This window comes from Odocoileus virginianus, chromosome 17 (genome assembly GCF_023699985.2).
Source record: "Odocoileus virginianus isolate 20LAN1187 ecotype Illinois chromosome 17, Ovbor_1.2, whole genome shotgun sequence".
NCBI lineage: Eukaryota > Metazoa > Chordata > Mammalia > Artiodactyla > Cervidae > Odocoileus > Odocoileus virginianus.
The window spans coordinates 48128241-48144017 of record NC_069690.1 but is presented as its reverse complement, the minus strand read 5'-3'; the positions used below and the strand labels follow the sequence as shown (position 1 = coordinate 48144017).

At 43.7% G+C, this 15777-nt stretch overlaps 1 protein-coding gene across 8 annotated transcripts in view; it reads left to right on the top strand.

Annotated features, from left to right (window-relative positions):
* Nucleotides 1–15777, top strand: part of B3GNTL1 (UDP-GlcNAc:betaGal beta-1,3-N-acetylglucosaminyltransferase like 1) — a 128128-nt gene that overhangs the window by 11813 nt on the left and 100538 nt on the right. For all 8 annotated transcript variants that reach the window (XR_011492411.1, XM_070479755.1, XM_020907285.2 and 5 more), the window contains one exon: nucleotides 8728–8792. Coding sequence is in view for 7 of the 8 variants with exons in the window: in XM_070479755.1 (XP_070335856.1) it covers nucleotides 8728–8792 (65 nt within the window). In the remaining variant the exon portion in view is untranslated. The remainder of the gene's footprint in view (nucleotides 1–8727; nucleotides 8793–15777) is intronic.

The window sequence follows — 15777 nt, the reverse complement described above, 5'->3', positions numbered from 1 at the left end:
ATCCCCTAACGTCCTCTTTTCCTGCCTTCAATCTTTCCCAGGATTGAGGGTCCTTTCCAATAAGTCGGCTCTTTGCATCATGTGGTCAAAGTATTGGAGCTTCAGCTTCAGCATCAGTCCTTCCAGTGAATATTCAGGGTTGATTTCCTTTAGGATTGACTGTTTTGATCTCCTTGCAGTTCAAGAGACTCTCAAGAGTCTTCTCTAGTGCCACAGTTCAAAAGCATCAAGACTTTGGTGCTCAGCCTTCTTTATGGTCCAACTCTCACATTCATGCATGACTACTGGAAAAACCATAGCTTTGACTAGATGGACTTTTGTTGGCAAAGTGATGTCTCTGCTTTTTAATACACTGTCTAGGTTTGTCATAGCTTTTTAATACACTTTTTAATACACTGTCTAGGTTTGTCATAGCTTTTCTTCCAAGGAGCAAGCGTCTTTTAATTTCATGGTTGAAGTCACTGTCCACTGGGATTTTGGAGCCCAAGAAAATAAAGTTTGTCACTGTTTCCCTGTCTATTTGCCATCAAGTGGTGGGACTGGATGCCACGATCTTAGTTCTTTGAACGTTGAGTTTTAAGCCAGCTTTTTCACTCTCCTCTTTTACCTTTATCAACAGGTACCTTTACCTTTATCAAAAGCTATGACAAACCTAGACAGTGTATTAAAAAGCAGAGACATCACTTTGCCAACAAAAGTCCATCTAGTCAAAGCTATGGTTTTTCCAGTAGTCATGCATGAATGTGAGAGTTGGACCATAAAGAAGGCTGAGCACCAAAGACCTTGATATCAAGAGGAACCTTTAGTTCCTCTTCCCTTTCTGCCATAAGGGTAGTGTCATCTGCATATCTGAGGTTTTTGATATTACTATTACTGAGTTTTAGTAGATTTTCTTGAATAAAAAAAATTTTTTTTTCATTTTCTTGGTGCCCTTAGGGCCATTTCCAGAGACTGTAAATGGTTGGGTTTTTAAAAATAAGTTTCACCAGTTTTGCTGGCAAGCGGCTGTGGAGCTCTGCATGCTATCATACCAGCTCCAATCAAAATTCCTTATGGTTCTACTTCATCTTCTTTGTTGGCTTATTAGTTACAGTTCACCTTTTTGCTGAAAACAGCAAAAAATGGTTGATTTGAGTTTATAGTATATACAACTCATCAAGTTCAATCCCTCAAATGTGTGTAGAACTTCATGTATAGTGTGAGAACTGGACAGTGCATGTCCATTTCTCCCTTCCTACCTTTTTTGAGGCTGTTGTCATGCATTCTACTTTTACATGTGCTGTAGACCCCACAAATGTTGGTATTAACTTAAACAGGCAATCATCTTTTTAAGAGATTGAAATAAGAAAGAAAATTACTCATTTACTCATATAATTATGGTTTTCAGTGCTCTTCATTTCTTTGAATAGAGCCAGATGCCCATCTGCTTTTCCTTCTGCCTGAAGGACTTTTTAAAACATTTCTTGCAGTGATGGTCTGTTGGCAGTGAATTCTTACACCTCTTGTATGTCTTTATCTGGTGCATTTGAGTGTTGGCTGGTGAATCCTGTGATGAAGAAATTTCATCACAAGCTTTATTATCCTTCCTTTAATCCCTGCTTCTGCCCCCAGAGCCCTTCCCCATTCAGGTGAGCTTGTCTCTTAGGTAACCTGCCTGTGTGCTTTTGCCTTCCTCCCTTTTGCTTCCCTTCCGTTCGTCCTTCCATCTTCCTCTGTTCCTTTTCAGAGTGGACGGGGAGAAGAGAAGGAGGAGGCCTTAGGTGGCTGGTCTTGTGTGTTTGTGGGAGCAGCTTCTCCCATCCTGTGCTGCCTCCTTCTGCGGCTCTTGTGCTTCACAGTGATGGAGGGACGGGGGGGGGGGGGGGGGGGTGGCAGTCACAGCAGTAGGTGGAGGAAAGAACATAGTCCAGAAGTTCTTGCCAAGCAAGCCCCTGGACTGTGGTGTTGGGTTTCCTTCCATACCAGGGTACGACCTCTTTCTGTCTCCTCTTGAGGTTCCTACAGTTTTTCAATTGGATGTTCAGAGCCTTATGATCTTTTGCCTCTAATGTCAACTTGGGTAGAGAGGGAAGACTCCCAGTTTCTTTGGTTCCCTGTCATATCCAATGCCAACAGTTTATCACATTATCTTGGATTTTCTAGTTAGTCAGTCTAATCCTGAATAAATATTTTAATTTTGTTTCTTTATTTCTAATTTATTCTTTATTTTCATAAGTAGTATTGGGGTAGGAAGTCTAGAAGAACAATGTGGGATCACATTAACTAATCCTTTTATTGTGCTGGCTTAGTGGAAATGTTTGTAGTGTTTCCGTGTTACAAGCATGATATTTACAATTGCTTTCTGATAGATACTTTTATCAGGTACCTTGATATCTCTACTTTAGTAAGCCTTCAGAAAATGAGGTGTGAGTATAGAATTTAATTAAATGTCTTTTAAATATCTGTTAAGGTGATTGGTTTTTTTTTTCCTCCTAACATTTTTATTGTAGTAAATTACATTAGTATTTTTTTTAATAATGAATCACTCTTACAGTGCCAAAATTAATCAACAGTGACAGTATAGTGTTTTTATGCAATGAAATTGTTCAGCTTTCTTAAGGATTTTTACATCTGTGTACATAGAGAACATTGGTTTGTAGTTTTCTTGTGTGAGTTACATGTCTGCTGGCTCAGTCTAGGGCTTGATAATGTAGCTTCGTAAGAGCAATGACTGCATAGAACAATTCAGCCCCCTTTTGTTTCAAACTCCCCAGTAAACTAGCTTCCAGCCTGCATTTAGATGGCAGGAAAACCATTTACTTACTTTCATGAATAAATGTCTGCTTTGACTAATTGCAGATTTTTTTTTAAATAAAGAAAATGTGGTTTTTTAAAAAAATTTAGGCATATAGGAAAGTCTGCAATGAAATGTAAAAGCCCCACACCCTAGGAGCAACCAGTGTTTTTTAGTTCCTACTAGATTTATTTAACTCACAGAATCAGTTGATACTTGCTGTGAAAGAGGAAACATTTAACCCGCTGAAGAGACTTCACACTTCCCTTTCTCTTTTTTCCTCCCTCAGAGTTTTAGTTTGCTATAATATATTTATATTGTCAGCATTTATAATCTTTACATTCTGTTCTATAGGTCTTGTTGTATTATATACTTAATTAATAAGTTGATTCCAACAGTTTAAACCCTGTAAAAACAACACTAGTGGTTTTTTAAATAAGTAACTGTTCTTCACTGCAGACCACCTAGTGGATTAGACTTGGAAGAGGAACCGAAATGAATCTGCTGCTAACCCCATGCTACACACTGGGGGATTCCCAGGTGTCAAGATCTATGGAGTCTTTAAAAATCTTCTGCTTTATTCCCTTCTACTTTATATGCATGTGTCATTGTTTGTTTGTTTTTTCCCTTCGCTTTTTATTTTATTTTGTTTTATTTTTAATGTGTTTCTTTTTCATTTCTCTGGAATACTTCTTCAAGTAGTTTTTCCATATCTGGTATGTGGATGGTAAAATATTCAGGGTATTTACATGTTTGAAAATGTCTTTATTTTGTACTATGTTTATTTGACTGTTTAGCTGTGTATAGAATTCTAGGTGCAAAATATTTTTCCTTAGAATTTTGGAGTAATTGCCTCATTATTTTCTGGTGTCTGCTGATTCTAGTAAGAAATCTTATGTCAGTCTGATTCTTATTATTTTAAAGATATCTTTTCTGAAAGTGTCTAAGATTTTTCTCTTTATGTTTTGAGTTTTGAAATGTCATGCAGCTGGGTCAAGATGTGGTAGTTTCTTCATTTACCCTCGTTTCTATATAGAATGATTAGCTTTGCATTCTTAGCTTTAATTGTAATCTATTGTGCTTCCAGTAGTTTGACTTTACAATTTTCATGTAAAACTTGAGAATAAGTTTATATGCCTGCACAGACTGCTAGAACTGAAGGTGGAGGCAGGACAAATGATAAGATTGGCTAGTGGACAGGTTCCTATAAGTTTTAGGAGTCATGTCTTTCTTTAAAAAGTAGTCTTCAATTTTGGCTGCATGTTAGAATAGTCTAGGGGAACCTGATAGTCTAGGAATAGTCTAGGAAACCTGATGCCCAAGTCCTATCCTAAGATTTTCTTGTATAATTTGTCTGGGGTATAAACATAGCAGGGGGATTGTAAAAGAATCTTCCCAAGAGATACTGAGGTACATCCACTCCTTTAAAACCCTCAAGAATGTGCAGCTTTACCTCCACTCTATGGTGGGCTTGGTCCTGAGGGAGTCTTGTTAGCTCCTGACACAGCTGAAAGTTTGGGGTCCTCCTGGAATACCCCTCAGATGAGATCCTGTTTGGACCCAGCAGGTGACTTGCCAACACACAGGGTCGCCGCTGCTGAGATCTTTTCCCAGTGAGGGGGTCAGTAGGGTTGTGGGATAGGGCTGGAGCATTCAGGGTAGCGCTCAGGGGAAAGGTGTGAGTGGGAGAGACAGTCCTACTTTCCCTACACCTCTTGTCCTGTAAGCCCCCTTCTCATCTTCCTGCATTCTCTCTGGTCCTTTCTTCCTGCACTGGGTGGTCAGGGGACTCGGTAGCTTTCACTTGATGATTCTTGCTTGTGCCCCTTGCAAGTTCACATGGTTCTCTCCTGAGTCCTGGGAGGACTGTGCTGCTATCCCTGGGGCACTTGCTGATTTACCTGGAGTTCATCCTCCACCCCCAAGTTGAGCTCTCTGGGGCCCGCCCTCTAACGGGTTTAAATATCTCTGAACAACACTAGCTCTTAAGGAATATGGTGCACTGTTCTGTGAAGGGGCTTATCCTCCCACCGAGGGCAGCCAGGATGAGTGCCCTTTGCTTTTTGTAAAGCCTTTTGTAAAGCTTCCAGCCAGTATTTTTGTTTTTGTTTCTTGGGGGAGGGGGACAAGTAAAGGGTGAATGTTGGTGAAGGTGAGTTAAGAAACAGGTGGGCAAAAAAAAAGAAATAGTTGGGCTTTTGCGAATGAAACAAACTTCTCTCCCAACATGTGCTCCCCTGCCCAGCCCCGTGTTCCTCAGCCAATGCCCTCTACCTAGGAAAGCAGAGAACTGTAGAAAATATTTTAGAAAAAAATTAAAAATCAGAAATAATTTTAAAATCTTGGTCCTTTAAAAGAAGAAAGCTCTTTTTTTTCTGCTTTTAGAAGGTTCCTATGGAAAGACTGTGTTCTTTGACTTCGCACAGTGACCTCATGCAGAGGTGCCTGTTGGTGGGTGAGGGCTCCAGGGTCGGGTCCACTGCACCCAACCCAGCCTTGATTTCCTTCTTTGTGAACAAGCCGTATCAGTAGTGCCCACGTGGGTGTTGGGAGGGCGTAGGACAAGCTGATGGGAGCAGGGTTCCAGAAGAGGCCGCATGCAGTGGGCCCTCGAGAAGTCTAGCAGCTGTTCTGTTATTGTCTTCTTCCTCCTCCTCTTCTTCATCATCTGGTGCACATTTTTAATATATTCCCCCCAAATATTTCTTATTTTCATTATCTTTAGTCTGTTAGAAATTATTTATAAACCAGTTGTGGAACGCCTATTTCAACTTCCTTCTGAGACATGCTGAAGAATTGATACTTTTGAACTGTGGTATTGGAGAAGACTCTTGAGAGTCTCTTGGACTGCAAGGAGATCCAGCCAATCAATCCTAAAGGAAATCAGTCCTGCATATTCATTGGAAGGACTGATGCTGAAACTGAAGCTCCAGTACTTTGGCCACCTGATGTGAAGAGCTGACTCACTGGAAAAGACCCTGATGCTGGGAAGGATAGAAGGCAGGAGGAAAAGGGGATGACAGAGGATAAGATGGTTGGATGGCATCACTGATTCAACGGACATGAGTTTGAGCAAGCTCTGGGAGATGGTGAAGGACAAGGAAGCCTGGCATGCTGCAGTCCATGGGATGGCAGAGTCAGACACGACTGAGCAACTGAACAACAACAACTATGAACAACCTTTGAAGATTTTTTTTAATTAAAATGTTTCGCATCTTCCATAGTTGAATGAGAGTAAATGAAAGGCATTTTGATGACTGCTGTGATTGGTTGTATAATCTCCACTTTAAAAGCAAGTTTGTTTTTTTTTTAAAAAGCAAGTTTTGTCTTTTATAAAATACTTTTTATAGAGTAGACATAACTTGAGCCACATCACCTTTGTATGTATTTTATCAATAACAAAAAAGTAAATTGTAGTATTGTGAAGAAATGATTCTGCTGTCTCTTTGAGGTTGGATAAGGTGAATTCATGGGAATCCTGTATTACACATTAGCAAAATGAAGTTAATTTGATTATGTCGGAAAGGACGAATTTTCCTATAATAATATTTTCTTAAGTAGGCAATGTTATATCAACCATTGGATACTGTAAATCCAAAGTATCTATTTTTAGAAGTGTTGGGTATTTAAATTGGGTAAGATTCATTTACTATTATTTCATATCATACTAGAGCAAAACATTTCTTAATAATGTGGTCACTTGCTAAAATTGAAGTAAAACACAATCCCACCCTCTTCTCTCCAAGAGTAAGGAATGTTAATATCTCACCGAGGCGGGAGTTTTTCCTGCTGTGACCATGACAACCGACTCCCCTCACAAAGGGACAGGCCTCCCCAAACATCAGGCCCTGGCACAAACATTTGACTTTTCAAGGCAATAATATTAAAGCAAATTCCTTATCTTTGCCAAACACAAGACTCATCGTGAGAAACTTTCAGCTTCCTTGGTAGCTGCGTTTTCCTTCATTACCCAAATTCTTGGGGTCAGTTTTTCCCCTTCTAAAACCCAACACCAATAAAACCACTGTCTTGCTGATTTCAAAGTGATTATGAAAAGTCTCTTCCCGTTTTTTCTGTTTTGATTCCATGAGCTCTTTCTCTGGGCCTACCTTGCTTTGTGGTGATGATGGAGATTCAGCTCTAGCTGCTAATCCATCTCCAGGGGTCAGGAGGCCGGCCCCTGCCTCCCCTTCTGTGCTTTTCCTTTGCTTGCTTGTCATACCTGTTCTTTGAACAGGTTCTTTGAAATCTGTGACAGTCCTACTCACTGGTTTGGGTTGGCCCAGCTCTAGGATTAATGCTGGAAATTGAGGTGCTGCCTCACGTGATGACAGCCAGAGACACTGCTCTGGGCCATACCCTTTGAAGCTCTGCGCGAGGGCCGCAATCCATCCTTGCGGTCGCAGTGCGATTTGCTCCAGAGCGCGGCCGAGTAACAGGAGGGATCTGCTTTCTCCTCCTGCTCCCCTTACTGCAGAAAATTGGGGAACACCTGGGCTGAGGCCTGGGGAAGACCTTTGCTGGTGTCCCCTGGGACTGACCACAGTCTTCAGGTCATCTCAGCTTTGAGTCAGAGTGATTTATTGTTTTAATTCTGCACACATCTGCTGTACTTTGTGTGACTTTCCTGGGTGGCCCCAAATCTAAGCGTCTCTGTAATGCGATTAGGGTACCGGAGCCTCTTTTCTAGGGAGGTGGGAATTGTGCCCCTCAAAGGCCCCTTGGCTCCTTCTTTGGGACCCAGTGCCTCCTCTAACCTGCCCTGCCCTCGGCATGCAGACCAGGCCTGCTGTGTGTTGATTTCTGCACTCTCTTCTGTTCTGAAGCCTTTCCTAGCCGCCCTCCCTGTGGGAGCTGTCTCTGGTCCACATGCTGCTCACTGCCCAATCCATCACTGGGAACCTCATTCTCTCAATTTAAACTCATGTTGTCTCTCTGACCCCCTCTGCCATGGTCTCCTCTCCTCTCCATAAGCCTCCCTAGCGCCTCCCACCATTTGTTTGGCACCTTACATAGGTTTTCGGTTACCTCTCTTTCCAACTCAGTTGTAATCTCTTTGAAGATGAGGATTTTAAGCCATTTATTAGAATGTAATATCCATGTAGGAAAGCACACCTATCATCAAAGTACAGCTCAATTATTTTTCCACAAACTGAACACCCTGCAGCCAGCGCCCTGAGGCAGACCTGACCTCACCGGCCCTGGAAGCGCCCCCATCCCCGGGGCACCGCTTCCCTGATTCCCAGGCCCAGGTGAATCTGCAGCCTTTGTGCTCCATGTGCTGTCCCAGTGCTCAGCAGTGCAAGGGGCGCCAACTCTGTGTGCGGCCAGGATTTTCATACATGTGGTCTATTTTCCATTCCGTGGGGGGTTCTTGTGCCAGTCACGTCTTGGTGAAGTTGGGTCTGCACCTCCTGGGGGAGCTGGGGGGGCTCCCAGGACATGTAGGAAGAGTGGACTCTGACAGGGCCTGTAACTCATCCCTAGAACACGTGCTCAGTGATATCTGTGCCCGTGAAGCGTCCAGTCCAATGAGCTGCTTCTACCAGCCGATCTCTCATGTGTTTGTGGCCCCATCTGTCAGGTAACTGTAAAGTGACTTTTATCAGCAGAGACTTCTAGAGGAAGTGTTTCTGCCAGTTCTATTCAGAGACATTGTAATTTTGTGTTTTAAAAATACTCCCCAGGGTTACCTTAGTGCTGTGCTGGATACATGTTTGCCAGCTTTATTTTCCTTCTGTGAGCACATTCTGTCTTAACACTGGTACTAGGTGGACTGTTGTCTGTTATCATTATATTTACTGCATTTAGTTTCATCTAAATTGGTCTGATTTTTTACTTGGCAGTGTGGAGTGTTCCTAACTTTCCTACCATGTGTATCGCAGTAAGTTTTATGCAAGAGAATCCACTAAAACTGAATTCTAATAGAGCTTTTCCTTTTCTCTTTTAAACAGTCGGATATTCTAAAAATCAAGCAATAGCACAGAGCTCAGGGTCTTACCTTTGCTTCTTGGATGCGGTAAGTAACTTTGTTTTATTTAAATGTCTGACTGTATGTTGGTTCAGTAATTAAGAGATATTACATTTTAGTGTAGTTCTTTAAAATCATTGTTCTAATATGTTACAATCAGTCTCTCAGGTTGCTAAGTTTTTTCTGTGTAATTGCTGTAGTGCCTATTGAGTGGATTGATTTTTTGATAAATGGGGTTACATAAAAACAGAAAATTGCACAACAGAGAAACATATAGACAAAGTGAAGATAAACTAAGAAGGTGTTGACTGACCCAATACTTAAAAGATTAATCGCCTTTAATAGAAATAATTCATGCAAATTGGTGAGAAAACACAAAGAATAATGAGTAGTAGATAAACAGAAAGGGACAGGAGTGGAGACTTTCAAAGGTAGATATGCAAGCAGTGATTTTAAAAATGTTACGTCATTTGTGATCAAACACGAATTAGTTTGGTACTACTTTTTTTTTTTTAGTTAATTAACTTGTTTATTTTACTTTACAACATTGTGTTGGTTTTGCCATACATTGACTTGAATCCACCATGGGGGTACATGTGTTCCCTATCTTGAACCCCCCACCCACCTCCCTCCCCATCCCATCCCTCTGGGTCATCCCAGTGCTCCAGCCCCAAGCATCCTGTATCATGCATCGAACCTGGACTGGCGATTCATTTCACATATGATAATTTACATGTTTCAATGCCATTCTCCCATGTCATCCCGCCCTCGCCCTCTCCCACAGAGTCCAAAAGACTGTTCAATACATCTTTGTCTGTCTTGCTGTCTCGCATACAGGGTTATTGTTACCATCTTTCTAACTTCCATATATATGCGTTAGTATACTGTATTGGTGTTTTTCTTTCTGACTTACTTCACTCTGTATAATAGGCTCCAGTTTCATCCACCCCATTAGAACTGATTCAAATGTTACTCTTTTTAATGGCTGAGTAATATTCCATTTTGTATATGTACCACAGCTTTCCTATCCATTCATCTGCTGATGGACATCTAGGTTGCTTCCATGTCCTGGCTATTATAAACAGTGCTTTGATGAACATTGGGGTACATGTGTCTCTTTCAATTCTGGTTTCCTTAGTGTGTATGCCCAGCAGCAGAATTGCTGAGTCATATGATACTACTTTTAAAAATCAAATTAACCAAGTTCTCTAAACATGTAGATACTCAGTGTTTGGAAATGCCTTGTGAACTGGTAACATTGACAGCATGATTTTTGCATTTTGTACTAAGAACTTTAAAAAGGCTTATGCTCTGGACCCTGAATTTCACTCTAGGTATCCTTGAAATTCTGAAAAAGATAATATGCACAAAGAAGCTTTAGTGTTATTAACTGTGATGGAAAATTAGTTAATGGAAACAAGTTAATACTGGACAGTAGAATAATGGTAAAGGGAATTGTGGTCAATCTGTATGAGAAAATCACTGTAATGTTCATAAAGAATTTTTGATAGCATGACAAATGATGATGTGTAGATTTTCTTTTTGGCGGCACTCTGGGAACATTTACCTGCGGGTGGCCTCCCCTCGGCCCTCCAGGCCTGGGGCCCAGGGTGGGGCTGCACTCCTTTCGTCTGACCTCTGCCCTTGGGGCTCCTTCTCCTCCGTCTGTCTGATTTGTTTCTCTGATTTTTGATCTTTGTGGTTTTGCATCTGGATTCATCCTGGTGCTCTACCTCCAACACCTGAAATTGGACCCTGGGCTCCATACTTGCAGCCCTTCCCCTTCTCTGAAGTGCAAAGTAAGGCAGTCGTTTTCTTCTTGTGACAGCTGTGTAGTATCCTGTAGGTTCTGAGCAGAAATCCTAGTTCATTTTCCAGTTTCCATGGTAATTCCTTTCCCTCTTTGTGAACGTAGGTCCCCGGGTCTCAGGGGCACAGAACTGGATGAACCCTGACCCTGGGTTCAGGACACATCCTGGTTGCTGGTCCGTACATCCATCTCCTTATTTGTTTCTGTGCCCATGTTTCTTTTGCTAACACTCAGCACCCGTAATCTTGCCGTCCAAGACTAGTGCTAACTCCTGCTCCAACCTTATTTACACTGCCTTCCATTCCTGGCGACCACCATACAATGCCCTGTCCCCACCAGCTGCTGAACTTTTTGGTGTCTAAGCAAATATGAAAAAGAACCAATTAAAAATTTTTAGTTGTATTTAACTTTATAAAAAGGGTACCAGGCTGTATAAAATATTTTGCAACTTTTAAAGCTTATATTGTTAAGGTTTATCCATATTGTTGCACATCATTATAGTTCATTCTGTTTTGTTTTGTTTTTTTAATTGAGGGAGAATTTATATACAGTGAAATGCAAGATTTTCATTTTGCATCAAAATGTGAAAATGGTGTACAAAATGAGCAATGTGAGGGTTCTGACACCTGTACACACCCCTGTCACTCACAGCCGAATTGGAGCAGATGATGATTCCATCAACCAGAGCTGCTCCCATACAGAGGCCACGAGGTGTGAGCACCTGCATTTAGCATCCACACCACGTCGTGGTCACCTGTGACTGTGAGTGCTGGCGGGCTGTTCTCTGTTTTAATCAGTGGTATGAAGGTACCATGCTGGTCATGCTACTACTGGTCAACATTCAAGCAGTCACTAGTTTGGGTTATTTTAATAAAAGTGCCATAAACATCCCGATGTAAGTGTTCCTGTGGGCGTGTGTTGTTTCTCTTGGGAAGATGAAAGGCGCGGGGTTGAGGAACCACAGGTAAAGTGGCCCATCTCTCTGCTTCACATTCTCCCAGCACTGATGCGTCAGCCTTGGCTTCAACCCCTCTAGCAGAGTCGAAGTGCATCTCATTTGTTTTCATTTACATTCCCTGATGGCTAGTGATGTTGAGCACCTTCTCATCGGTTTACAGGCCATTCATAAATCCTCTTTTGTGATGTTGAAATCTTTGCCCATTTAAAAAAAAACTGGATTGTCTTATTGGTTGTCAGTGTTTGGTATGTATTCTGGATACAAGTCCTTTGTCAGATACCTGCTTCCTGAGTATTTTCTCCCCATGTGACTCGCCTTTTCATATTTTAATGGTGTCTTTTTGATAAGCTGAAGTTTTAAATCTTGATGAAGTTAAAATCACTGATTTTTCTCTTTTTATAGTTAATTTTTTTTTTCTGAGACATCTCTGCTTGCCCCAAAGAAGTTATTCTCTTGTTTTCTTATTTTTATATTTAGACCCATTATCCACTTTGTGTTCATTTCTGTGTCTCCTGTGGTAGGAAGCAGGGGTTAATTTTTTCATATGGATATTAAGCTGCACCAGTGTTGAAGAGACTTTCTTTTCGCGGTTGTATTGCCCCGGTGCTTTGTTGAGAATCAATTGGCCGTGTCAGTGTAGGTTTATTTCCAGACTTTCTGTTCCGTTCTGTTTCTCTATTGTCTGCAGCTCATTCATTCGTCTGCTGTACAACATTCCACCGGGCAAACACACTGCGCGTATTCACCCGTGCTCACACTGACGGGCACCCAGGCCGTTTCCACGCTCTTGCCCTTGTGCATAGCTGCTGGGGACGTTCTTGCACACACCCCCTGTTGTACACATACGAGAGTTCCTCCGGGGTTGTGAGTGCCCAGGCCTCAGGGGACGAGCAGTTTATCTACAGGAGAGGACCCGTGTGCTGCCATGTGGCTGGAGACGTGTCCCTCCTGGCAGGTCACTGTGGGCCCCGAGCCTCCCCAGCACCGGTGCCCTCAGCTCTCAGCTCTCGCCCAGCAGGCGGGAGCAGAGTGGAGCCTCACTCTGCTTTGATGCGTGCGCCCTGATCTCGAGCCATGGTCAGCATCACCCCACGTTGACTGGCCATGTGGGTTTCCTTTTTTCATGATGTGTGTTTGTATCTTTTTGCCCACTTCCCTTTCCAACTGCGAGGAAGGTTGTAGGGATAGTACAGAAAGCTCTGTTTTCAAGGGCAGCATTGCTGACCCATTCCCCATCATCCCTGAGCCCTTCCGTGTCTATTTCCTGCAAACAAGGACATCTCCTCTGACCCAGAGCAAGGAGGTCTTGCCAACAGGTGGCTGGTCCTAGTGCCCGCCTCCTTCACAGTCACCTAAGGCCCCAGAATGCATGTTGCCTTTACCTGCAAGTCTCTCATCTCCTCATCTGGAACATTCTGCAGGCCCTCCCTGACTTTCTTCATCTTGATGTTTTCATAGATTCCCAGGCACTTTTGTAGAATGCCCTTTAAACTGAGTGATGGTGTTGGGCCAAGCGTCTGTCCAGAAATCTCAGTAGGGGCACTGCCTTCTTCTCGCTGCCTCCTTGGGTACCTGTGATTTGTGCCCCAACCCTGATGAAGCCCTCTGGTCACTTGATGAAGAAGGCGTCTCCTATGTGGGATGGCCCACAGGGCCTCCTGTAGAGACCTCTCCTTTGGCCTGGCCTTCCTTGGGCAGGGGGTGTGGGAAGTGGGCCTTGGCGCCCTGAGCATGTGCTTGCCAGGAGAAGGTGGTTGTGGTCTCCAGCGAACACCCGGCTTGAGCCTGACCAGTGTGTTCTATCTCAGTGCAGGAGTGATACCAGCGCAGCATGACCACAGCCTGTGTCAAAATGGACCGTTTCTGCATAAGGATTGGGCTCATGAGGCCCCTTTGCTGGGGCATTGAGGTTGTATTTTGACTTGTTAGCTTCCTGGGATGCAGTCTGGTGACTGGGTCTGGATTCAGAACGTATTTCATCAGGAGCAGTAGTGTAGCTGAAGGTCAGCTCCCATGCTGCTCCTGGAGCAGAGCTCATTCATTCAGCAGATGGCTACCTGGATGTGCCAGGTGCCTCAGCGGGTGCAGGGCATGCAGCAGCGGACAGACAGATGGAGACAGCAAAGGCCAAAGCTCGGGCGACTTCAGGTCCTGAAGTCGCCGCCTCCCCAGCCTCCCCTGACAGCAGCTGCTGTGCCTCCCGCGCCCACACCCCCCGACCCAGGCCCCGCCATTTCTCTGACTCTCAAGAACTCGCCTGGCCTACCGTCCCCTCTGGCTTCTCAGTGATACTCTCGGACCCTGCTTGGTGGTGGGACCTGCCTGCGTCTGGGATGTCCCTGCCCCTGCACTTCACTTCTGCACGCAACGTTTCTCACCTTCAGTGCTGTGTCCTTTATTATCGTCTTTGTTTGCCTTCCCTCGTAGAATACCAGCTCCACACCGAAGGGAGTAGGGCTTGTTTTTCCCCTGATGTTTCTGAAGCACCTGGAACGTGGCAAATAGTAGATATTAATAGATGGTTGTGAAATGAATGAGTGGGGTTTGGGTTTATGTGTTCAATATAAATGGTTATGTTAGATTGAATTAGTTACTTCTCTACACTTATCTTGGAACCCAGCCATCCTGTTGGCTGTCATTTCCATGGAGAGCGATCTTCTGAGTCTGTTTACACATGGACTTTCAGCGCCCATCGCTGTAGTGCGGTCCTTCAGAGAACGTGCTCTTAGTAGCTGTCCTATAGGCTGCTGCCTGGGGGCCAGCAGTGCCTTTCGAGTGGGTTGGAAGGGCCACCCGGGGCAACCTCAGTGTCACTTCCAGTCCCCGATGTGTCCAAGGATATTCACCTTGGAGAGAAAGTGAGTCACACAAAGATCCCAGTGGTCTCAGAGGGTGTTTCAGGTGAGCAGGAGGTTGATGCCCATCCCCTCATGGGAAGGTGAAGTCCTCAGGGACAGTCCCTCCAAACCTGAGAGGCAAAGCACAAAGCTCGGGGACACGGGGACTCGCCTCAGAGGGAACCCGGGCAGCAGGCCTGGCACCTCCCGTGGGGGCTCGAGGGCTCTGTCTACAGCCTTCAGACCGAGAACCCACTCTGTGACCTGGGCACTGCCGTCAGGAAATAAATTCCTACTTAGAAGGGGGTGTCTGTGTCCTTTCCTAAACATGTGTTTTGCATTTGCTTACATCATCTTTGATTTCTTTCATCAACATCTTGTGGTTCTTCACAATACAGATCATGGACATATTTTGTTAAATTTGCACAAAAATATTTCATTTCCTTTGGAGCACCTGTTCATGAACATAGCATCTCTAATTTCTGTGTTCATTGTTAGCATCTAGAAATGTGATTATTTTATCTGTTGATCTTGCAGAACTCACTGGTTCTAGGTTTTTAGAGTAGATTCCAGAGGATTTTCTAGATGGACAATCACATCATCTGCAAACGGGGGGCAGTTTTATTTCTTCCCCTCTGATCTCGATGCCCTTTTATTTGCCTTCTTGCCTTATTGCTCTGGCTGGAACTTCTGTGCGTGTGGAGCAGACATCCTTACCCTCTCCTGACCTGGGAGGAAGCACCAACCTTTCACATTGTGTGTTGTCTTCCATTCCTAAAATGCTCAGAATTTTTATCGTGTGGAAGGTGTTGGATTTTGTCGCATGCTTCTGTATCAGTTGAAACTTGTTGGTTTTTAAAATATGGTTGTTACCGAAGATTTATAAGATTTTTTTCCATCTTCTTGGAATTTGGTAATTTTCCCCTGTGTGTCAGGAATCATTTCTGGAATATGGTGAGCTCTTTTAAAATGCAGACTCACGGTTTTTTTCCAATGAAATGAAATTTTCTGTGTTGGCTGTTAATTCCTTCCTTGCACCTTGTTTCTTTCTTTGGTTTCCGGTGTTTGAATGCCGGGTCTTATCGTTTGCTCACTTCCCTCTCGATTTCTGTTTCTCTGTAACTTTGCATTTTATAGTTTGACCCTCCAGTTCATTACTCAGTTGTGAGCTGTGACCACCCGTTCTGTCTTCGCCTTTGCTGTTAGAAGTCAGCTGTATACTTTCCATTCCTCCACGTCCTTGGGCGCCTTTGAGAGCTCCTCTTTTTTGTTTTTTTCCTCCAGCAACTCTGGAGGACTGCCGCTTTGTTTTGTGCCCTGGGTCCTCTCAGGTTCATTAATGGTTGTTTATGGCTCTCTGCTCCCTTGGAGGCCAGACCACATGGTCCAGGGACCATGGCAGCAGGCGAGCCAGGAGGTGTGGGGCCT